Below are 25,427 nucleotides of genomic sequence, written 5' to 3'. Positions count from 1 at the left end.
TCTCTGCCTCTCTTTCATATGCACATATAATCTCTCCCTTTTTAGCTGACTCAGCTGCTGAGTAACTGGCTTTAACTCGATGGATAAACTCTTGCTGAGCTGCTGCAGCTGGCTTGCATAAGCGCCTCAGCCAAATCCCCTCCCTGGCTGGTGCTTGTCTTTCCCCACCCCCACCCCTGCCTTGGAGCTAGAAAGGAACGAAACTAGTTCAGGCCTGATTTTTCCAGCAACTGATGTCCTAAAGTAACCTCAGGGAAAATTATCCCTCCTAAATGTCTTTGAGTTCATGGGGAACACAGCTGCCCACTCCCCACTGATTCAGATTGGGGCAACTGTGCAGACATCCAAGACAGGACAGGTGGGGGGAGCCTGTAGACAGACGGACAGAAATGACTTAAAGCTTTGGTGGAAAGAATCTCCTGGCATTTGGGCATTCCTTCTACTTCCTGTGTTCCTCACTCTGACCCTTCTAACCTTTCTGCTCCTGTCTTGTACTCATTGCATGTGGGGTGCTTTTAGAGTGAGGCTGCATGCACACAATACATTTAAAGCACACACACACTCCAAGAATCCTGAGCACTGCACCCCCTCACAGAGCTACATGTCCCAGCACCCTTAGCAAACTATATTTCCCAGAATTATTTGGAGGAGAAATTCCAATGCTGCTTACACAGCCTCTGCTACAGCTGTGGGTAAAGAGCTCTATTTCAGATTAGTAGGATGCAAGATGCACACCAAAGGACGCTCAAAATTAAATTGCAAAAAGTATCCTATTTTAAGAACGTTTGTTGTCATTATTTGTATTTTATAGCTCACAGTACCTAGAACACAGGTCAAGCAGTGATACACCTTTCCAAAAGAGTGAAAGAATTTGTTCTTTTGGTATGCAGGCCAAATGAACATTATTCCACATATTTGTACCCACTCCAACTACAAAGAGCTCAGAGTGGCTTACACAGATGTGAGTTAACCTGTTTTATTCTTACAACAACCTTGCAAAGTAGACTAGGTGTGAGAGAGGGACTAGCCCACGGTCACTCAGTAAATTTAGTAGGCCAAACAAAGATGCAAACTTATATCTTTCTGGTCCAAGTATACCAGCCTAGCTTCAACATCACACTGGATATTGGAATAATTACTAAATGTGTAGAAATGGTGAGTTGGCCATAGCTATACATGCCTCTGAGGAATAACTACACATGGTTTGAAACTCTTGAGGGAGAATCTGCTGTTGGCTAGATCAACTGTAACATAACTCCAGGGTCTTTGAGTAGATAAAAAGTGCTTCCAGAATGTCACTATTTTGGGGGGTGTTTCAGTCACATACCAGCAAATTCAGGTTGTTAAATCATAATTGATTGGGGAGGGGGTTGCAGTAAGGAAAGTGATGGGGAAATGCACTGGAAACTGTGTGATAACTCTTGTCTTGGCACAATGTCATTTAACCTCCCTGCAAGGAACTTACAAACTGCCAGTTCAGTCAATCTGAATCAGCCCAATATTCATGGCTAATGGATGGTAGTGGGCTCAGTACTTACAAAGGCAGACCCCAGCGAGCAGTCGCAATCCGGTTTCTGGGGGAAGGCAGGTGGGGAAGAGTGGCTGCAGTACGTAGTTTGAGAAAGTGAGGGCAATAACAGCCTGGTTGGTGGGGTAGATCACCAGGACGGCAATCCATAACCGCAAGAACCTTGAGAGAAATATTCCAAGTGTGAAAGAGTTAGACAATCTGCCTCTCAAAACTCATCCCCTCCTACTTTTAATCCTGCTCCATTTCCCCAGCCACCTACTTACATCCTTATTTCTTCTTTCCTCACTTACCCAGCCAGTCCCCCGAAAATGTCCTTGACATAGGAATAGTCGCCTCCAGATTTGGGGATGGTGACTCCCAATTCTGCATAGCACAGAGCCCCCACGGCTGTGATAAGACCCGTTACAATCCACACAATTAGTGCCAGTCCTACTGAGCCTGCATTCTCCAACACACCCTTTGGTGACACAAAGATCCCTGATCCAATGATGTTACCTGGAGAAGAAACAAAGGGGTACAGAGAGATTAGAAATCATAGAGGGAAATGGTGAGAGGGGAGACTCTCTCTAGTGCAGAGGCCCTCCAGATGCCATGGGATTCCAACTCCCATCAGCTCCAGCCAGCATGACCAATGATCAGGGGTTTGGGGAACTGGAATGCAGCAACTTTCAGAGGGCCACAGGCTAGCTACTGCTGCTCTAGTGCAACAAACATTGTAGTTATCTATATGGGTTTGCAGAGTCTAAGATATTGGCCCAAGAAGTGGAATTACCCTCTGTGTCTAATAAGAAAGGTTAACTTAGGGTGACATTTAAATGTCAGCTTCTTCATATATCACCAACTGGAGAACAGACTACCTCTTGTACTAATCAAATTCTCTGTCTGGTAAGAAGAAATAGAAATATCCATGTTTGTGTTATAAAACTTTTCAATATGGAAATTGTTTATACCAGTTTGTTATTTAATGTATTTTCTATTTCTATAACACCAAAAATGATATGATATGATAATAATAATAATATATAATATAATAATAATATATAATATAATAATATACCCAATTCATAAGGTGAAAAGGAAAGTATCAGACTTAGACTATTTAAAGTTGTGTTATGTTGATTAAGTATGAGTTATGTTGATTAAGGGACACAGGTGGCGCTGTGGGTTAAAGCCTCAGCGCCTAGGACTTGCCGATCGAAAGGTTGGCGGTTCGAATCCCTGCTGTAGGGTGTGCTCCCGCTGCTCGGTCCCAGCGCCTGCCAACCTAGCAGTTCGAAAGCACCTCCGGGTGCAAGTAGATAAATAGGGACCGCTTACCAGCGGGAAGGTAAACGGTGTTTCCGTGTGCAGCTCTGGCTCGCCAGATGCAGCTTGTCACGCTGGCCATGTGACCCGGAAGTGTCTCCGGACAGCGCTGGCCCCTGGCCTCTTAAGTGAGATGGGCGCACAACCCCAGAGTCTGTTAAGACTGGCCCGTACGGGCAGGGGTACCTTTACCTTTACCTTTTATGTTGATTAAGAATAATAGAAACAAGCACTTAATTCTTAGCAAATAGGTTTAGGACTGGGAGGTAATGATCTATTTTTTTCCCTACAGGTGGCCTGATTGCACACATATGCCAAGTACTTGCAGATCACGTCTCCTGTGTCTGGGGAAGCCAGGACTGTATGCTTAGCAACTAGCCTATCTGTGATTCCAAACCTTCCATTTTTTGTAGCCTTGCTTTGCTTCAGCATACTGAATCTGTATTTCAGAAATGGCCCCATGGCCAAAGCAGGAAGGTTACCACTTTTAAAAGCAAACTTCTGGCCATATAATTCCAACTGTGGCTTCAATACGTATAGAGGACATCGTGTGCAAGGATAGAGGACATTGTGTGCAAGTATAGAGGACATTGTTATCTTCTATAACCTGGGAGATGCTCCAAAGGCATCGCTGGGGATCTCAGTCTGGCACATTTCTCTTTGTGAAAAAGAGCTTTAAAATTATCAAATAAAATAAAATTCCACTGGAATATTCGTCCAGATCAGGCATAGGCAAACTCGGCCCTCCAGGTGTTTTGAGACTACAGTTCCTATCATCCCTGACCACTGGCCCTGTTAGACAGGGAAGATGGGAGCTATTATTTATGCATTTGTCCCTATCACTACATTGCTGGCTGAATACCTCAGAGTGTGCACTGTCCAACTTTCCATGCTTGTGGACACATTCTGGCTCTATTCCCATTGCAGAGAATCATTCCACTATTTTTCATTAAGAAAATTAAAACTCTGCAGATGTGAATTGAAGCCAAAGGGCTGGGTGGAGGTGTGGCTGAAAGTACCAGCCGCAGGGTAGGGTTGGGCTGCATTGCAACAGGCCAGTGGAAGTGAGAGGGGCCAGAGAATTACTGTATACACAAAACTTGAGAAGATGGGGCAGGGGGTGGCTAAGGGAAGATAGAGGGATGAAGGAAAGGCTGGAGTGGCTTGAATATGTGGAAAGAAATACAGGAGGAACTGGTTATGTGTCGTGCTTTGGGAAAGTGGAAACTCTCCCTAAAGTGGGCTTTAGTGATCCTTCTGATCAAGAAGGAACCAAAGAAGCAGGGCAAGGAATACTGAAAAGTGCGGATAGATGACAACTTGCCATCCTAGAGTGCAGAGATGGAGAGAGAGAATAGAGCAATGCAGTACACTGTGGAATGAGGGGCAGAGGCAGTGGGAGGAGAACTCAATAAGCAGGTAGAATTTGGGTATTAGTGAGGCTTGGACAAGTAGGGAAGCAAGGGTTTTCTCTTTCAAAGCGCTTCCTCGTCCTCCTCTGTTTGTTCAGCGGTCTCCTGGCACCTGCTGAAACAAAGCCATCTGGAATGAGACTGATGGAGTTGGAACAAACATGCTCCGAGAGAGCCACGTTCCAGCTGCACTGGGGTGGAAAACAAACTCCAGTCACTAACTGTTTGGGGAACTGTAAAGGTACGATCTGCTCCTGCATGGCTCTGCTGGCAGCCTTTAAATCAGAAGTCCCCTAGGTTGTGGAACCCTACATAATTTTATTTGTATGCTGCTTTTCTGTGGTTCAAACCATGCTCACAGCAGCTTACATGAAAAAATGCATAACTAAAGTAGTTGTAAACAATAAAACAAACATAAAAATACATAACCAAACTGAAAAAAATTCCACATAAATCTCAAGATACAAAAAAACAAAAGCAACCATCTCCACAGCAAAAAACCCTGAACCACACCACAGCCCAAGAGTCTAAGTTGCATCTCCGTATGAGGCAGGGACAACTGGAGGACTTCATTGCTTGTCCATCTCAGAGAGCTGGCTACTTTGGCAAGGGGCAGTTCAGAGAAATCTTGCCCGCCATGAATTTGCAACCTCATCCGGCGCAAAGCAGCTGTGTATGTTCCCATTCTTGCTTGTTCCTGAGATCCATCTCCCTCTGGGCCATGACAGCAGTATATACAAGCTTTCCACACCCACTGCTGAGATGCTAATGTTTTTAGGGCTGTATATATTTATCAGCGATTGTGTGTGTCCCAAAACATAGAAGGGCTTAGGGTGGAGTACCACAGCAAAACGAGCTGGGAATTGGCCAGGAATCTGGTTATCTCAATGGAGAATGAAACAGGCTGGGGTTAAGAGGAATTCACTTGGTAGTGCTGGAACTGCTTCAGGGAGGGGAAAACTAGCTTTAATCGGATTGGTGATGTGAACTGACAGCTCTAAGGTATTTATAGAAAGGAGGGAAAGGAAGACAAACAGAAAAAAAAGAAAGGGTGGCTAAATTTAGAAAGGAGCATAAATAAATAAAGAGAAGGAAGGTTTTCATCCCTCTTTCTGGTAACTGCAGAATATGAGCCACAAGCCTCCTAGCCAAGTTGGGGCATGGTGCTAATCACTGCTACAGGAAAGACAGAAGATCCAAGGCCAAGATAGACGGTCATAGCAGGACCTCTGCTTCCTGGGTTATAGGGGACAATGAATATCACCCAATGTTAGACGAATATGAGAAGATAGTATTGTCCAGTTCAGGGCAAACAGGGAAAATAACATCCCACCAGAGTCCCCACTCACCCACTATAATGCCACATGCGCTCATCAGCCCAATCTCTTTCTTGAGTGCAACACCACCTTCTTCTGTTTTTTCAGGGCTATCCGAACCCTTCTCGGAACCACCTCGATGACGTGCTCCATCCTCCATAGTGTTGAACTGGTCAGCACCAAGTAACTATGGGTTAGAGGTTGTGGATGGCTCTCCTAGAACGGGAATGACTCTGGATTCACTCTGTGTCTGCTGGTCCAGTTACAGGCTTGAATCTTGTGAAAACGGACTTCTGCAAACTTTCCAGCTTCTAATTACAGTATACCTGTTCCCAGTCTTGCTCTGCCAGTCCACTTTGGGGATCTCTGTCTGAAATCTTTAGTCAAGATGTCCCAGTCTGTGCTTCAGGTGATGGCCAGATCTGCTGTCTCTCTAGAAGCAAATTACAGTAGTATCTTCTTCCTCTGATTAGAAACTTCCTTTCTAATAGCAGAAAATGCTGGATTTGCTTTGGTTCTAGCACCAACCTTTGTTAGAACTGAGTTAGGTCTTTCTATCAGCTTTGATATGGGTGTCCGCAGCTAGATTTTCTTTGGTTCTGATATCAAACTGACCCTCTCTCACATGCAGTAAGTACTAGATATTTTCCGCTCCAAATCACAGGTGCAGATGTTGTGGGATTCCTCTCCCACGTTGTTGTTGCCGTTTCTTCTTGTGTAGTTTGCCCTGAAGGGAAGGAGGAGAACCGCACAACAGTGCAGGGGAAGCCGACTGGTTTGATCTTGTTTGTGCAGCTCCCACACACCCACTACCACGGTTTTATTCTGATCAGTGGCGGTTGCTCTAAAGATTTCCCTAGATCTTCCTTGTTGCTCAGTTTGGACAGGGATCGCTCTAGGTGCCAGGGTGGTTTCTCATTACAGCGTTTCTCTCGCTTTGATGGTTGATTCGCCGGTTTTGTTGTCCCAGCCGAGCTTCTCTCCCCACCAGGTCTCTCGGATTCTCATTCCTTCTCGCAGACCAGCTCTCGAGCTTCTCCGCTCTGCATTTGTTTTTCTCCCTCTTGAGTTTCTTTCCCCTGCTCTTGTGCTGAACCAGCCGCTGCCGGTCCTGGGGCGAGGCGGGGGGAGATAATTCTCCGCTCCAGGAGAGGCAGAGACAGACTCCTCCTCCCTCTCGCCTTACCTCTCCGCTTAAAACTCATCCACGGAAGCTGGTCGTGTTGTCGCTTTGGGATCTCGCTCGCTTTCCGATGCCACTGGCTCTAGTTATGCCTTGTTCGGTCTCGTCTTCTAATAGTATTAAAAGTGCCCCGTCCGCTGTTGCAGGGGGTGGGGAAGACGAATTAGCAGACATTAGCCTAACCCGCGAGACACCAGCTCGTTACCTGAGCAGATTGATCCACCATAATCCGCGACCCGCGTGGAAACGTATCTGATCGCTCTGGAATCTAGCCCCAACAACTGCTACATTATCCCATATCGTCGTGGGACCACGTGACATATAGTTCCTCAGGTTAACGGGTGCATTTCATTTCAGAAAAAAATAACCAGCTCTTTCATTGCACAATTTTAAAGAATTCTCCCTATACATAAATATGTTCACACTATTGTACTGGTATTCCTCTTTCTACACCCCCTTCCAATTATCTTTTTCTCCACGTAAGCTTTTAGGTCACAGATCAAACTTAACTTTGCTGCATTGTTTTATTGTGAGTTATATTATTTGAGTGGTTTATTACTATGACCCGCCCTGGAGTCATTGGAGGAAGGGCGCGATGTAAGTTTTAAAAATAAAGCTTTCCTTTAGTTAACCCCAATACTTTTCTGCAATACTGTAAGCACGCAAAGCCAAGTTTACACGCTGCTGGATTTCCTCACAAAACTCGTTTCCAATCCAGAGCTTTACCAATCTCTTCTTTTCCTCCTCCACCCCTGCAACTGTGGCTCCCTCTTGTTACGTTTCAGATTGCAAGAACATCAGTTTAGGTTCATCCCACCCCCCGCCAAGTCTTGTAAAGTACTACCCTGTGCTGACATTCACTCCAAGCCTTTCGGTAAGGGCACACACTGACAAAATTGTTCTCTGCAAATAATAGCGATGTTTCCGGAAACGGGTTCCTCCGTCTCTGCTCCCCTGGGCCGCTACCATTCACTGTGGTGATGCTTCAGTTTATCTGTTTATTGCTCAATAGCGTCTATTAACGATCTTAATCTTTCTCCCTACTCAGCTTGATGTGTGTGTGCACCGCCAATATAAGGGGCAGGAGTGTCGATTTTGCTCCATGATGGACCTGTTTTTTGGAAGCCCCTCAACTTCCAGACCTGGAAAATCAGAAAAGAGACTTGAAAACAGGGGGGGGGGGGAGAGAACAGAATGACAGGGTTTTGTGTGCCCCCACTTTTCCTGTGTACTATTCCTCTTCCTTCTTCCCCCGCACCTTCTGTTCAATGTCCCCACTTCCCCTTGCTTGGCACATTTCTCCCTCTGCTATCTCTGCTGATCTCGCACGTTCTCCTGCAATGTGGGGGTGAAGTCCAGCCTTTGGGGAGCACCCTTGACTCTTTTTTATCGTCATCTCAGCAGGAACAGGCTAGAGCAAAGGTCAGGGCTGGGAAGGAGAGAAGATAACAGCAGAGGATGAGAAAAAGCAGGAGGGTGTGGGGACTCGGCAGCAGCAGCGACTGCACGGCAATCCATTAGAGTTGTGGGCTAACTCTAGGCAGTCACGTGAACGAAAGAAAAAGGGGAATAACAAGATCAAAGTGGAACTGACATGAAGCAAAACTGCAGCAAACATCTCATGACTAATTCCTTCCTTCCACATCCCCATCTCAAAATTTACGGTAACTAGGATTCAACTGCTCCCTATAGTTTGAGAGTGCTTCTGAATCCAGTTCTCTGATTTGGAGACTCAGTGGCTAGAAGTGCATTTTAGCAACTGCGGCTGGCATGGGCGTAAATAAATAAAAATACTTAACTAACTGACCAATTGCGTTGCAGATAACTCGGGTTTGCCCCCTCCGCCCAACATGATGCCTGCCCCCCTAAAATAAACCCTGGCTACCCCCATGGTGCCTGGTCCGAGAGCTACGGTCATTCCTGGTCTGAGAGGCCTTGCCACAGTAATTCACACGCTGGTTACTTCAAGACTGGATTGCTGCAATGTGCTCTATGTGGGGCTTCCCTTGCGCTTGATTCGGAAGGTGCAGTTGGTGCAGAATGCTGCAGCACAATTGCTGACAGGGGCCAGGCCTTGTCAGCATATAGCACCTGCATTTAGGGATCTGTGCTGGCTACCGATTTGCTACCGAGCCAAGCTCAAGACATATTCAGATTAGCATATAAAGCCCTGAATAACTTGGGACCAGTTTATCTCGGAGGTCATACCCTTCATGCATCTACTTGGCCGCTTCAATCGGCAGAATTGGCACTGCCACAGGTGCCACATAATCCCCATTCCGCATTTGTAAGAACTCAATTGTTTAGTGTGGCAGTGACACTTTGGAACTCCCTGCCAATTGACATCAAGCAGTCGCCTTTCCTGTACTCTTTTTCAGTGCCTGCTAAAAACATTCCAGTTTAGACACACCTACCCAGATGCTTAGAAAATTGAAGTACTGTAATTTTAATCTGTTTTAGTATTTTAATTTATATATTTTTTTAAGTAGGGTTGTGAATTTGTCTTCATTTTACCGGATTACCTTTTTGTAAACTGCATTTAGGGTGGTTGTTGTGGTTTTTTTTTAAACAATCAAGTGGTGTATTAATTCTATGAAATAAAATCCATCCTGGCCTTGCTGGTTCTGCCTCCTTCTGGTATCAGTTTAAAAGGACCACAACTCCACAGATTAGGATCCCACACCCTCCATATTTAGGTTCTCCTCATTCTAGGCTCCTCCTGCATCTACGGCCCTCAAAAGCCATTTTATCCCCTTATTGCTCCTCACTTCCTCCAAAGTATTTTGGCAGGTTTCTCTCATTAAGCAGCAGGAGGTGATTCCAGCAGCGCAGCTTCCTGAGGCAAAGAAAAAGCGGGTTGGAAATGCTTGAATCTGCTGGATCTCCCTGTGCTGCTTACTGACAAGTGTCTACCATTTTCCCCTACAGCTACCCAAGGACAGATCCAAGGAGCCAGTGAGGAGGTTGAGCTGGAAGATCCACAACCCTTGCCAAAACTCCTTTGCTTTTTCTTACCAACGAGGCACCCCAAAATTACCCACTGAGCTGGCGCAGAAATGATGCCTTTAAGGGCAAGAAAAATGGCGACTAAAACTACCCCCCCCCCATCCAAACCCCAGCTGGACTATGAACCAAACTCAGAGACGACACCCATGGAAATTAATGGACACAAGTTGTTCATCATTTTCAGCGGGTCAACTCCTGAGTAATACTTCAAGTTGAATCCCACCCACTTTTACCTCAGAAACTCCCTTCCCGTCCTCGCCGACTCTCGGAGCCCACTTTCAGATTCCCCAAACTCTCTCCTCGCCTCCATTCCTTTTTCTTAGTTTTCACACAGTATCCCCCTTCCTACCCTAAAAGCCCCTTCCTCACCCACCCCACCCTGCCATTTTTATACGCCTGCTTCTCTCTCCAGAGCCACAACGCAGCCCTCCATCTGCGCCCCTCCCCCTCTTCTCCTTAATCCCCTTCAGTCCTCGCGCCGGATTCCTTCACCCCGCGCAACCCGTTTCCCGCCTTTTTTAACGGTCGTTTCTCGCTCAGCGCGAGGCGGCCAAGTAGTCTCGAGAAAAAGGCGGGAAACAGGCAGCGGCCGGGAGGGGGTTAGGAACTTGCCTTGCCTATCGGCGTGTGAAGCGACCCTGCCTTAAATTATAAATTTAAATTATAAATTAAGAGTGGGGGTAGAAAGAAAAGAGGTATTGAAGGAGCTGATGAAAATCCTTTTTATTAGTGGGAGTGGGACCCTGGTCCCTGACCCTCCTTCACTTAGAAATTTCGGGAAAGCTGCTTTCAAAATGTGGATTCCTTCAGCACTTCCTTTAAGTCATGTTCTTTGTTGTTCTCAATAGGAATTTGCCTCCAGCTGTCTCTGGATGGCAGGGACAGTCCCTTTTTTCTAGTACCTGTCCCTGATACCATAAATTGTCCCTGCTTTCAGACAGTTGTCCCTTTTAGTCCATTTTAGGAGACACAACATACACTTAAAAGACTAATACTAATCTATTGTGTGTATAAACAGGTGGATCCTCCTAAATTCATTTGATTTTTGTGTGCAGGCCACATAAAAACACCCTCAAACCATTTTCAGCATCCTTTTCCAGGGACTGCACTATAAAAGCACAGACCTAAATGCAACTAAGGTGCCTCCATGGCACAGAAACATGAATCCAAGATACGGATCCTGCCACCAAATCGCCACTCATATCTGTATCCATGGATTCGGATAGTAAAAAATAATCAATCAAACACACCAGGTTGTAAGTGTGTGAAAACATGTATATTTTGGATTTCGCCCTCCAAAATCTACCATCAAATCACACTCTTCAGATTGAACAGTAAAAAATAATGGTTTCAGCACACTGGCACATCAGTGTGGTGCAAAAAATGAATCTGGATCCACATTGTTGCACATTAAGGTACCTCAAATCCACTGTGAAATCCTAACCATGCATTCAGGTCCATGAGCTACTTTGTAAAAGTCATAGACCCAGTGTTTGTTGCCATCCATATGTCACAGTGGAGAAGCATGCCTTTTGGGGTGAAATCAAAAACTGTTGAAAGGCTGAAGCACCTGTTGTGGCTGTAGAGATTGATACTCCAGTGGTGCAAACAACAACAACAACCCAAAAACCATAGTTATGAGGCACAGAGACTCATCAATCTGCTCATGAATTTTGCATGCCACTGGGGTAGACTTTGGTAATATGGTGCCCTGACTGAGGCCAAAATTTTGTGCCCCCAAATGGATCTTCTCAATTACTGATTTTCTTGATTTTGTGTCCCCTGGCTCAGTACCCTACATGGGGCAACTGCCCAAACCACCCTAAATCTGGTGCTGAGGCCAGAAAAAGCTGCTGCTTCATCATGATTTACACCAATGCAAACAAATGACACCATAAAAATTATAGATCTGGTTGCCTCTGTTGCAGCACCACTGTGGAAAGAAACATCAATATGACAAAACAGATGTGAACTGTCATTTCAAAGCAGGAGGATAGTGTTGCTGTTAAAAAACAACAACCATGAGGATCTGCACTTCAGATTCACGTTTCTGTCTTATGGTGGTGGCCACAAAGTACTGGACTCTTGGCTAAGAGTGCAGTAGAATTGCATCTCATAATATTTTCTTCTTTACTGCTACAGTTTTAAATCCTGTGATTTTCTGAACCTATTCAAAGGGGAGGGATTAAGTTTAACTATTCCATTGAAATCAATGGGTCTTAAATGTGCCATGTACTGGTAAAAATTGACATATCCTCCTTATATACTGCACCTTTCTTAACAGAAGCTGAGGGAGGACCTCTGCCTCACCTGTCCTGCTTGCAACATGGACTGGTTTCATTGCAATCAGTGCTTTATCCAGGACGCATCTGATTATTATGTCACCAGCTGTGGACACATATTATGCAAAAAATGTGCTGGTACAGGTAAGAGTAACAGTGTGATGTTTATACCATGTCTGGGATGCAACATTCAGTCACCAATGCTGCCTTCCTACACACACCTTCAGAAGATGACTAGGTAGTGAACTTTCCTATGAGTTTCTTGCATCCTGCACATGAAAACATATTGCTCATGTTTTGATTTGTCAGCTGTACAACAGAACTTGACTGATCAAAAGCCAGCAGTCAGAAATACTAAAATTTTCAAATCTGCTTTTTAAAGACCATCTAATGCAAGGGAAGCCAACATGGTACCCTCCATATATTACTGGATTCCCAATTCCCATGAACATGGATGATGGGACTCACATTTGGAACTCACTATATAGGTCACCTCTGATCTAACAAATTTGAAGATTGGTTCATAATTGGACCCATCTTCTGATATAAGAACTTTTATGTTATTTATAATAAATTCCCACATATTATTTTAACACCTTTTGCATTTTAATCCTGATAGATAAATGCCCATCATGTGGAACCAGCTGCAAATACTTGTTTCTCAATCATAATGTAAGTTGTAGTTTCTCGAAAGCAGAATCTTATATTCTCCTTTGTTTTCATGGACTTTCTGAAACACAGATGTTCTAGTTGTACCACATCCATTTTGGCTAAAGTATGGAGTTATTTATTATAAGGCTAAAATGTTACAATTTTGAAAACACTTGTCTCATTTAATTAGTTAATACAGGGCTGGGGACTGGCAGGAGTTGGACTGAGCAAGGTTTCTGCACTGAACAGTTTCTCTGGCAATCACTCGTAGCCCAGTAAGATTGTCTTCCATGAATATGGTCTTAACAGTGAGTCCGTAAGTGACTGTGGAGGCGAATTCTGGATCTATATGTCCTTCCACAGTAGGGACATAGGTTTCTGGGCGGGAGTTGATCACGTTGAGGGTTTGCCAAACCCACCTTCCTCTTAGTTTGTTTCTCTGAACAGCACACCCATCTGTAAGAGTATTTCAGGGGATGCAATTAAAATCCAGTATGTAAAATGCACTTTTAATTTCCAAAGTAGTTTCAATCCATATTCTTACTTACCTTTTTGCCCTACTCTTTCCAAGCACAAGTCCATGCTTAAAAGCTCTATGTCCTAGTGTTAGTTATTTTTGCCCTGAAGCTTTCCTTTCTCTGTGAAAACCCGCTTTTTAGTGCTCAATTGGAGCTAACATCAATTCAGGTTTTCTGAAGAAACAGTACAGTGGCCATGTGTTTTGCTGTGAAAACATGCATGTGTGTGCAGCTGGGCCAGGGAATGAATGAAGAAACTCTGCTGTTAATGTTTGCATGCTTGTGCATTCACACTTAGCCATGGTTTGTACAAGGGATTTGAACATCAGTCTCTTAAATACATTACCAGCTGATTAAACCTAGAATATCTCAGTTTGCTTTGCCTCTTTGGAAGATAATAAAGAGTCTGAGCCTTATCTTGTCCTCTTTGTGTTTCTGATCTACAGATGAAAGAAGATGAAAAAAAGTTTTTCAAAAGCCCTGTTGAAACTGCTCTCAACCATATCACCCATCTATCTCAGGTAAGAATGACATCCCTGTGAGCATTGTCTCATAGGTCCTAAAATGCTGGTGACAGTCAAGAAACATGGAGTGAATTTGTGGAATTGTGGGTCTCTGAGAAAAAGCAGGTTAGCTTAAAAACACTGTCTGCAATTCAGTCAGAAAAAGCAGGTTAGCTTAAAGATACAGTAGTGGGAGAAGTGTATGATGAAAATGTATTCAGAAGTATGTTTAAGGGGTCCTTCCTGCAAACAAGAAGAAACTAAAATTGCTTCAGGCAACTTGTTTATTGAGCATTGATCTCATTTGTTTGTGCAATATTCCAATTTGTTTGTAGGGAGGTTATACCAAGCAAATATCTCTCACTTTGCAGTACATGTTTTATCACTTTCCTTATCCCTCAAAAGCTTGTTCTTTAAAAATAGGCTTGTGTTAAGTCAGTGTTTCCCAACCTTTTTTGGGCAAAGGCACACTTGTTTCATGAAAAAAATCTCGAGGCACACCACCATTACAGCCCCGTGACGTCAGCGCGCAGCGTTACGCCGGGAGGGACGCACGAAAGTGTAAGTTTCAATTTCCCCCCCTCCCCCTTGCCTTCCTTCTGTGCCAACCGCCAAAAAGCCAAGAAAAAAGCCAAGACTTTAGGGCAGCAGGTCGACACGGAAGAAGCTCCTACCTAAGGACAGGTGCGACGGCCGTGTCCTCTTCTGCCACACTTGGCAGCCCTGCCTCACGGTCGTGACTCCCACCCTGATTTCTCCCCGCAGGTCGAGCGGCACAGGCAGCCCAATGTGTCCAGCCCAGACACAAGCCCCGCTTCCCCACTCTAGATCCTGAATGCGACCAAGTGCTCTGGACTCCCGAGCAGGGTGGGAAAGAGGACTCGCATCTGGTAGCCTCCGGGCTCCTCGCCTGCTCGAGGGATGGCATTGCAGGCAAGCTGCCGGCCGTCGCCATCGCCGCCCCCTCATGCGAGTGGACCTGCCCGGAGTGGTGGGCCGGGGGAGGCTCGCTCTCTGTAGGGATGTGGCCCTCACGCGCGGCCCCGCTTCCTCCTGCCCAGGACTGAGCTCCTTACCCGCGATCTCGGTCTCGCGCACGCGGATCCCACTTATTCCGAAGCTCGCGCCACTAGCCGGGGCTCTCACACCGTGCCAGGGCGAGGCGGCGCGGCCCACTGACGTCATCGCGGCTCGCCGCCGCCCTCGACTTCCCTGTTCCCTCCCCTCCCTCGGGTCGCCGTGGTTACCAAGGACTGCAAGCTGCTCGGGCGAGCGTGGGGCATTAAGTGGGAGAAGGAAAATTAAAATTAAAACTCGCCTGAAGGCCGCCTCTCTGGATATCTTTCGAATTTTTTAATTTTTCCCGCGGCACACCAGGCAACGTCTCGCGGCACACTAGTGTGCCGCGGAACACCGGTTGGGAAACACTGTGTTAAGTAAACTAAACACTGAGCAACCTGGATTTGCTAATACTATATGCAATGGAATCCTAGCTGCAAAATAGCAAGCCTGGAAGCAGCTGTAGCAGCTTAATTTCCTAGCCTAATAAACAAAGAATATGATTTGAAAAGAAGTTACATTTCACCCCGTTTCCAATAGCTTGGGGCTATGGGGTGGGGTTAAATCCAAGGTCATTTATAGGAGTAGTTAATAACCAATCTGGGGAAGGGTTAATAATAATAGTGGTCCTCTTTGCCAACTTAGCTAATTAATTACTATAACAAATCTAGATAAAAGAGCCATATAAATATACAGACCAACTAGTTAATAATCAGATAGAATTTCAGCAGAATCAGCAGCACCTGAATATTAAAATCTGCCAGGATTGCCATTTTATCTATATCTCACAAGCCTTGGTAATTATGGACCAGCTCCCTCCCCTGAGCAAGATACTACTTCTCATTGGTGGATATTACTGTAATGACAATAATAAAGGTATTTATTTATTTGGGAAATTTGTATATATCACACCTTCAACAACAAAGTTCCTAAGGTAGTCTACAAGTATTTTAAAAAACAATAAAGCATAGTCTAATGAAATCAGTGATAAAACAGTAGAATCAAGCAGTATTTAAAACAGTGAAAACATTTATAAGGCCTGTAAAAATTAAAGGGTCTTCACCTGCTGCTGAAAATATGGCAATGTAGATGCCAGGAAAGCTGACCATGGGAGAGAATTCTAAAAACAGGGTGCCACAAGTGTAAAGGGTGTCTCTCTATCTAGGAATTTCAGGTAGGTGAATATTGTAATTGCTGCATTTCCAATATTTTCAGGAAGCTCTCCATTTCTGACCTTCCCCTTTGCACTCCACTAGCTTTGCATGCCCACCACAGTACCTCAGATGTCTATCGACTTGATACACTTTTGCAACATGTTTTTTCCAACATTTTTGAAACAGGAGTTTTATCTCCAAAGTTGTTATTGTGTCTTTATTTTGCACTTCAAGTACGTGGTAGATAGATACCCTGTCATTCGTACTTACCTTTAGCCAACTGTTTGACTGCAGCAAGCTTTCAGCTCCCTCAAAGTATTAGCAGGCAAAGGCTAGACACATATGCCAGAGTTTTCTGTCAATTTTCCTTTCTAAAAGCTCCCCCTAGCAAACTCATGGGTTGTTTCTTAATTTCTCAGAGTTAAAAAACAATTTAGGGACTCTTATCACCTTGTTCAATTACAGCCATTAGCACAAACTGAGTCGCTTGTGCAACATGATGTGCATCTCATATGACTGGAGTGAACATGCAAAACTATATAACCTTAAGTCAGACAACTCGTTCATTTAGCCCAGTCTACTCTGATTGGTAGACATTGAACCTGTGTCTTGTGGTGGCTGGTGCCCATTGGGAATGGCAGGGCAGCAGGCAAAGAGGTCCACCATAGGTGGAACCTAAGACAGACAGAGCCCACTAATTCTGGTTTTGTTCCTGTCTTTCTCCCTGTCGAGTTGCACAAGGGTAAAACTGAGTCCAAGGAGGAGGAAGTTGACAGCCAGTACCACTCACAGGGCTGGTTGTAAGGAGGTAGGCAAGTGGGGACTAACTGGGGGCAGACTGAGGTGAGTGGGTCACTGCTCCATTTACCCTGTGACCATCTATATGTAAGGCAAATGCTGTACCACTGCACTATGCCACTTGCTTCCTGTCTAGTATGTTCCATAGAGCTGAAAGGACCCATATTTCATTTCTGATTTCCTGAAGCAAGTCACAGTCCCCAAATTTGACCAGGAGAGCACATAATAATAATATTAACTTTATTATTTTTACCCCGCCCATCTGACTGGGTTGCAGACTGGGTTGCCCCCACATGCTTTTCAATCCTTTTATTTCATTCCCTTTGTTTCTCTTCCTAGGTGTGCATGTTCCAGAAGGGCCAGATGGAGCTTTTAGTTTCTTTCTACAAACACAATGCTTCAAAAGCAGAGGGAGCTCTTCAGGAAGCTCACCAGAAACTAACTATCCAAGAAAAGCAGGTTGTGTTCCCATGAACTAAGGCAAACAGTGTTAGTTGTAGCTGCAGGATTTAGTAGAGCCGTCATGAGGAAGACCATCGAAGTGTTGAACTAGGACTGCAGAAGCCTAAGTGCAAATCCCTGTTTAGTCCTGAGACTCACTTGGTAATATTGGGCCAGTCATTATCTCCCAGTATAACCTATTCCCCCTCATGAAAACAATATAAAGAAGGTTCTTATGAAATATTCTTGAATTCTCGTTTAATTTGTAAGAAGCTCTTTAATTATTGATTGATGGCAGAATCCTGGTAAGGGGTGGAGTGAGCTCCTGCATTAACATACACATAAAGCAACCAAATGGGTTATACTGTTATTTTAAAAGGACCGTATTCCTATTCCATTAGTACTAGATATTATGACATGTTAATGTGAAATGGAACTATTGGTCTGCATGACCCATAGACATACATCCCACATCTATCTGCCAAAATGTTCCTGCCTAAAGGGTCAACAGTATAACTGGATGTAATATAATGTATTAATGTAAGGCAATGCAAAATAATTAGTCAGACTACCTATCTTCCATTTCTTTCCCCCTACTCCCCTTGGCTTAGGAATTTGGAGGCAATACGGAGAGAGAACAGGGAACTGAAGAAAAAGTGTAACAACATGAAGGTAGGAGCCCTTTGCTGGAAACAAATCACATTTTTTGTGATTGAGTTCCAGACACCATCTGCTGGTAGAAACAAGTTCTGCTCCTCCGTGCCTTTGTCAATGTTGGGGTGGGAAAAGTGAATCAACCTCCCTGCAGGTTACTTATATTTGCATTTGGTCCTGCAAACCCACCCTTTTCTCTCAACAGGCTTTTCCGAGACACCGCCAGAGTAGCAGGTCAGTGTGTTAGTTCTGCCTTCTTGGAACATTTGCCAGGAACTGCAGCACATAAAATGTAGACACCAACCAACGTATCTGTGGCAAAATGATAGAGCTGAGTTTGAGGCCATAGGGCAGCAAAACATCTGGGGCACAGTCACATGCCTTTGACCCTGACTGAACAAAATTCATTTCAATTTGCTGCAGAAACAGCACTCCGAGGCCAGTCGGTGTCACACACCCATCACCCAGAGGTAGGTAGAAAGATGGGGCCTCTGTAGGCACGCGTCAATGCCCTTGAGCAAATGTTCACATTACAGTGTATCTGTTTGTTTATGAGCATGTGAATGCATGTGTTCTGGCCCTGAACACATAGCAATAAGTGGCTACTTACCTATCTAAAAAAAGCCGTTGCACATGTACACACATGCAATCCAACATGTTTCCCTGAGAGGGATGGACAGGTACAAACATATGCTCAAATATTTCTCTATAAAATCAGGGTAAAAGTTTGCACATGTCTTTTTGGCCCATGAAGATGCATATTTATTACCTTCCTTATAATGACTCAGACCAACATCTTTTCTCTAGCACAGTATGTTGTTACTGTCTCTACACTAACCTATTTCATATTTTGCAGTTACACCACAACCTATTTCCCAGCACTCCAGTGAGGTAGTCAGGTAGGTGAATCAGGAAATTCATATTCTTTGGTTGTAGGTGTGAGGCATTGTTATAAAAACAACAGCAAAAATGTAGGCATTTGCTCGCAGTTCCAGAGGAATTTCAGTTTATTTTTTTCCTCTTTATGTAAAACAAAATTCCAACTCTAAACACAGTACACTTCATGCTATGATCTTTCCTCTGTCCAGTATCCTATCATCAAAAATTGAATTCTAGTTTAGGAATCTAGAGCTCTTAGTAGAGGCAATGCATAGATATTATCTGTCTGCTTGCCTATCTAGCCTTCCCACCAGTGACTCCAGGACTTTTTGTGCCTCTATTCTCCGTAGTCGCTCATCTTCCATGGATGCCATCTCTTCCAGAACCAGCCAGCTATCAAACTGGCAAGTGAGTCTCCATCACTGCTGTCCTTTACCTAGAACAGGAAAAGATAAGATGGATATGTTGTTTTTGTTCTTCAAAAACTCAGTGTCACAGAGAATTATGAGAACCAGGAGCCATTGATATAATATGCCCATGAAAAGAGAAGCCTTGTCCTCGTCACACACTGTTTACTGTTTTGTGTTATCAAGGCTTAGTGCTCAGTACTTAATACATTGCCATGGCAAAAGAACTATTCTCCTGTTGCCAACAAGGACTCACCAAGGCAATAACCACAAGGTCAGTGGGAGCTGTTAATATCATCTGTCTGATAAGGCCTACAGGACACATAAATAACAAGTGCAGATTGAATTGTAATGTAAAATTTAGAATTAAGGTGTTTATAATGTTGTTGCCTTATTTTACCATGTAATAACTTTTCTAGATAATATTAAAAAGCAGAGATTTCTCACTTGTACCCAGCATGCCACAGGATCCACTAGGATGACCCCAGCTGACTCTATAAATGGTAAGAAATAGCTTCAGATAAAAGGTAGAGAACACAAAACTTGGCAAAAAAAATTCAGCTAGACAATAAGAGATTGGGGTGGGGGAAAGAATTAAAGGATCACACCACCAAAATCATTAAGACCAACACTAAAGTATTTTTATATACATTAGAAGCAGGAAACCAGCTAGGGAGGCAGTTAGACCTGTGGATGATAAAAGAGTCAAAGGTGTGCTAAAGGAGGAAGAGGAGATTGCAGACAAGCTGAATGAATGCTTTACATCTGTTTTCATTGCACAAGACATAGGGCAGGTCACTATGTCTGAATTAATTTTCTCAGGAAGAGAGCCTGAGGTACCAAGGGAAATAGTAGTGACAAGAGACGAAGTCCTACGCCATACTGACAAATTAAAAACAAATTAACTTATCATATCCAAATGGCATCCATTCAAGAATTCTTAAAGAACTCAAAGGTGAAACTGCTGATCTTTTAATGGAAATATGTAACTTGTCTGTAAGATCGGCCCCCACACTGGAGGACTGGAAAATCGCCAATGTAACACCAATTTTTAAAAGGGGGATCCAAGGAGATCTAGGAGAGTACAGCCCAGTTAGCTTAATGTCAGTTGTAGGAAAGCTGGTGGAGAGCATTATGAAGAACTGCCAAACATAAAAAGACTTGCTGAATAAAAACTAGCATGTTTACTACAAGTGTAATACTTGTCCCATTAACATTTTGCAGTTCTTTGAGTGTGTCAAACATAGTGCCAAACACTTTCAAAACATTCCTAATCAAAAACTCCCGAGTATGATTACCAACCATGGGATAAGAGGACAGATCCTCACTTATATCAGTAACTAGCTAAAGAGAAAGCAGAGATTAGGAATAAATAGAATTTTCATAACATAATATATTATTACAATACTGGTCATCAAGAATTGGTATTAGTATTTTGGTTTTTAACCTGTGCAGAAATGATCTGGAATAAGAGATGAGCAGTGAGATGCCTATGAGGCCAAATTGTACAGGATAGTAAGAAAAGGGGTGATATATCCAATACAATTATACACATCTATGGTGCAACCATACTTGAGAATACTGTGCACAGTTCTGGTAACGCACCTTAAAAAATATATTGTAGAACAGGAAAAGGTTAAGAAAAGGTAATGAATATCATCAAAGGACTGGAGCAACTCCCTTATGAGGAAAATCTACTACATTTGGGGGGGGGGTTAGTTTAGAGAAATTGCAAATAAGGTGGAAGGACGAGAGTGAAGTGTCTAAAATTATGCATGGTATGGAGAAGCTGCATAGTTTTTCTCCTCATAATACTAGAAGCCAATAGATATTTTATAATGAATTTGGCAGATGAAAGGAAGTTCTTAGTCACACATGGGGTCACGAAGAGTCGGACACGACTAATCGACTTAGTCACACAGCACATAATTTAACTCTGGAATTTGCTACCAAACCAAGTTGTAATGGTCAGCACTTAGATGGCTTTAAAAATTGTGTTTTAGACAAATTCATGAAGCATAAGACTATTGAAGGTTGCTAGTAGCATATACCTCCAGTATCAGAAATAGTATAACTCAGAATCCCAGACTCTGTTCTTATGAATGCTGTATGTTTTGACTACAAATAATACAAAAGACCAAAAGGTGGCAATGGAAGACCAGGAATAGGAGAGTGCAAGATTCAGCCTCCTTCAAAGCTTATTCAATGTCCAAGAGGGGAAATTGCCCCCTCTTTTAAATGGGCAAATACATTATTGTATCTAAGAAAAGTAAAGTCCTACATGCTTACCTTTGTTCTTCTCCTGTCACCTTTCCACAGACTCTCTGATAATCACTTGAGGCATAATACTTTGTTCTATTTTGCAGCTACTCCTTCTTCAGGTTCCACTCAAAGTTTATTCTTCAGGTGAGTTCCAGGGTGAGGGACGATATTCCCTTCAGGATACTATTATCACATGACCATGAAAAGGCCATGGCACTAGTATGCCACAGTAATTTGCATTTCTCATCACCATTCAACTCTCCATTTCTTTCAGGGCTTCTCCTGCCTTTTCTCACACCTCCAGCATGAATGTCAACTCACACACCCCTATGGCGAGGCAAAATCAAAGTGCTAGGCAGCAGCAAGAAACCCCATACTTCAACCTCAGCATCTTCTCTGGTGAGAAAGTACCCTGCTGCTAACAGATACACCTTTTATTCTTCCATATTCCCTCCAGTACTCAACAATGCTATCATTGTGCACTATAGTTCACTGTAGTAATGATTACAGTGCAAGCTGCATTCTAAGGGTTGGGGTGACACATACCACTCAGCCTCAGAATCCCACCATATACTTTCCAATGATCAATTCTCTATTGGCTTAAACCCACAGATCAGACAGAGGGGGTTTCTATGCCAGAACATCATAACAGTGAGAGACTACGGCCTATACAGGTGAGGAGCAGTCTGTGAAATGAGTATGGACTGGGCAAAGCTTGGAGCATTTTGAACAACTGCTTTTCTTTTTGTCTTCTCAGCTGAGATTCACTCCTCGCTCCTTTCACTGCAGGTAAGTGGTAACCTGTTTAGTTCACCATCCTCTCATCCAGAGGCATACCTAGGCCCACCTGCGCCCTTGGCATGGAGGTGTATCAGTGCCTCTGAAGCTGGGAGAAACCATGGACTAGAAACTCAAAAGGTCACACTTCTAACAGCACCACTGGCTGACTGGGGAGAGAGCCCTCGCTCAGAGCAGCAGAGGAACAGCCTGGGGAGTACATGGATGGGCAGGTGGGCTCTTAGCCACTCCAAGCCAGAGTGGAGAGGTGAGGTTTTCGTGTCGCTCCTGAGCCTGTGCTCTTAGCAGGGGCCAACCCCTAGATATGCCCCTGCTCCCACCAGGAATTAGGGCTGTGCCCCCCACAACACGTTATTTGTGGGCACCTTTGGGCACACCCATTTGGGTTTAATTTGAAGAGGGTTGTCTTTATTTTTTGCTAAAGTTTTTTGTTTTGGGCTGTATTTTGCCAACTTTCATGGGATCAGGGTTCAAAGCCTCTAAACCAAAAAATGTTGGGGACTCCCTGAGTTAGGAGACTACAAGGGCTTGTAAAAGAGAGCTTTAAAAGATCATGAATATAATCAAAACCCAATTTCTGTTGAAGGAGTTGCAACACAGGAAATGATGATTCCTAATATAAATTAAGATAGCTTTTAGAAAAAAATATTCTAAACTTCAGCATGCTTGCACAGAACATTAAGAAAGCAATATAAAGAAAGCAGCATTTTGCCGCAGAGACAACATGATGAACGTCTGTGCATATTGTTTTGTGAAACTTAATTTTTTAAAGCTAAATGTGTGTGTGTGTGTGTGTGTGTGTGTGTGTGTGTGTGTGTGTAGGGGGGGTGGGGCCCTAATACAAGGTTTTGAACTTTTGGGATTTGCAGTATCAAGTATTCTGTCACTTCCTCCTTCTGCTGAGCCAAGCCAGGTACTTGATCTGTGTAAGACACAAACTCCTGCCTAAGCCCGATATGGTGCTCTAGATACAGGTTGAAGTGCATTACTTAACCACAAACAGAAAAGTTTTGTTGAACATAACTGAGTAATAAGCTGCATTTGTAACTAAAGTGTGAACCCTACAGTATGCAACTAGCTCATTTTATTTTCTCACAGGCATTCATCCAACAGCCAAGCCCACCAACAAAAATAGGGAGGACAAAAGCAACTCTCTGCTTACCAGTCTCAACATGAGCAAGATGGCATTTCCTGTCCCTGCATAAGCTCTGCTGAATTTTTGGGGCCTTGGTGAAAAGCCATCCACTAAAAGTATTTTCTCTCTCTCGTAACACAATATATAGTTTCAGGAGATCTAACATGTGATAGACTTAAGTGGTGTAATATGTATTTGCAGGGTCTCTTGTTGAAGGAAAGGTGAACAAAGGCAGACTTAGTGGGCTTATTTCAAGGCTGAGTGTTACTAGGCTATGGCATTTTCTAGCAGACGCTATTGCAACTTATTAAGCAGTTCGTAGATCATAAAATAAACTTGCCAAAATTGAAATCAGATTCATTTGTTGAAAAGATACCAAGTATTTTTTAAGTTCTCAGCTGCAATTTAGCCACTGGCAACCCAAAGGAAAAGTACCTTCTTTTTTATTATTCCAGTTGCATAGAATATAGGACTACTTTCTCCATACTGTATAACCAAAGTTGCTTTCCAGAGTAAGGATGTGACAAATATTTCTTTGAAAGATAAAAAAGAAGCTGTATTTTTATCATATTATTATTAAGGAAAAGACTAATTATCAAGAGAATCCCTCAGTTATGGCTATTTGAACTAAATCCACACCTCAGTCTATTTTATTTATCTCCATCAATATCACACAAGTTTGTACAGTCCCATGTTCTGCCTTCTCTCTCTCTCTGCGCAACTGACCAGCTTATATAAATATTTTGAGTTTTTCTAGCAGGGGGAAGAGGTGTTGCCTTTTCAGCTACTCTGTAAAAATGCTTGAAACAGTGACTTAATAAATAGGGTTGTTTAAATAATACTGTGACTTAATAAATAGGGTTGTCACTATGTACAATCTTCTGCCTACTCATCGCTCCATAAATCTCAGATTCCATCTTCCCCATAACCCCTTATAAATGATCTAGGGCCAGTTCTGAGAGTTTACAGCAGCTTTCGGTCCCTTAGATTCTGGGGCAGGGACCAGGGTAGGGAACACATTCCTGTTTTAGTGACAGTATTGGCTTTGTGAATAGAACAAAGATGGCATGCAAACAGCAATGCTTCCTCCATTTCTTCCATAAAGGAGATGGTCTCTCCATCACACCTCACCTTCAAGTAAGCTGCTGTGGGAAGTGGTGGCTTTCAGTTCATAGCCGTCACCCATCTAGTTCAAAATGGATATATGACCAAAGTGAAAACTGATGGATCAAGGCACCAGTAAAGGGAGAGCACAGGAGTGAATAAAAAAAGGGTGATGACATCCACCTAAGGAGCTCAGTTGGTAGAGCATGAGACACTTACCCATGAGACCCATGGATCTCAGGGTCATGGGTTTGAGCCCCAAGTTGAGCAAAAGATTCCTGCACTGCAGGGGGTTGGACTAGATGATGCCCGTGGTCCTTTCTAACTCTACAATTCTATTATTCTAAGATCATCAAGAGCAGAAGAAAAGTTAGAAGCTGTACAAAGAAGAGGCAATTAAAATGCAAGGAGAGAGTGAAACGGAAGACAACTGAGATTAAGGCACAAAGTCGCCATCCTTGATTGGCAACTGCCAAAAATCAAATATTTATAACTGTAATTTTGGGCCACAATTTTAAAAATGGAAAACAAAATCCCATAAGTAAACAAACAGGGGGAAAGCCAAGGAGGGGTGCGTTAAGAGATAAAAGTCTGGAGGAGCTTAGTCTAAATTACATTTTTTTAATGTGTTCTGTCAGTAAAGGGATTTTGATTTGTAAAGCCAAAATAAATGTTTCTTCATTGTATTCCGGCTTCTGCTTCACTTAGCAGAATGAAATAGGATTGATACATGGGAGAGTAGCCAGATGGTACATATTTTCTGGATGGAATTTGAAAAAAGACATTGTTCCGTAAATGAAGGTACAGAGAGTCATATAAGCCATGTCACTGTGCCAGTAAGGAAAACACTGACAGAAGCAGGAGTCAAATAATTAGTTGGAAGCAGTGAGACAAAGCAGAATCAACATGCTTCTCTCATCCCAGATACCCCCATTAAAATGAGGGAATGTAGCAGCTTTAGAACTCAAGAACGGAAAGAAGGAAAAATGCATCAGGATTCTAGAAGAGGGAAACAATTTGGCCTCTATG

The 25,427-nt window shown here is 43.4% G+C and overlaps 2 protein-coding genes across 6 annotated transcripts in view; one reads left to right on the top strand and one right to left on the bottom strand.

The window, feature by feature from the left end:
• The window catches only part of SLC7A8 (solute carrier family 7 member 8), a 14,963-nt gene extending 7,526 nt beyond the window's left edge, over positions 1-7,437 (bottom strand). Inside the window, exons 1-3 of the mRNA XM_081886860.1 lie at positions 5,598-7,437; positions 1,822-2,026; positions 1,539-1,690 (exon numbers count right to left, since the gene is read on the bottom strand). Of these exons, the coding sequence (XP_081742986.1) occupies positions 1,539-1,690; positions 1,822-2,026; positions 5,598-5,724 (484 nt within the window). The 5' untranslated portion in view covers positions 5,725-7,437. The remainder of the gene's footprint in view (positions 1-1,538; positions 1,691-1,821; positions 2,027-5,597) is intronic.
• On the top strand, positions 3,043-25,427 carry RNF212B (ring finger protein 212B). Of its 5 annotated transcripts, none has more exons than XM_081886994.1 (16): positions 3,043-5,250; positions 12,038-12,179; positions 12,655-12,707; positions 13,651-13,725; positions 17,058-17,173; positions 17,771-17,831; positions 18,019-18,047; positions 18,237-18,283; positions 18,670-18,712; positions 18,995-19,100; positions 19,557-19,602; positions 21,466-21,505; positions 21,636-21,760; positions 21,974-22,035; positions 22,119-22,150; positions 23,258-24,127. In XM_081886994.1, the coding sequence occupies exons 2-16, from the start codon at positions 12,080-12,082 to the stop codon at positions 23,292-23,294; spliced, it is 972 nt and encodes a 323-aa protein (XP_081743120.1). In that variant the 5' UTR covers positions 3,043-5,250; positions 12,038-12,079; the 3' UTR covers positions 23,295-24,127. The 5 variants fall into 5 exon arrangements, 4 of the variants coding, with proteins under 4 accessions (XP_081743120.1, XP_081743119.1, XP_081743118.1 ...); XM_081886993.1 differs by lacking the exon at positions 3,043-5,250 and adding an exon at positions 8,956-9,182; XM_081886992.1 differs by lacking the exon at positions 3,043-5,250 and adding an exon at positions 10,430-10,448.

The sequence above is a fragment of the Podarcis melisellensis genome (assembly GCF_964234715.1).
Source record: "Podarcis melisellensis genome assembly, chromosome: 13".
Taxonomy (NCBI): Eukaryota; Metazoa; Chordata; class Lepidosauria; order Squamata; family Lacertidae; genus Podarcis; species Podarcis melisellensis.
Note: the sequence above shows the minus strand (reverse complement) of the source record. Positions and strands in the feature narration are given on the sequence as shown.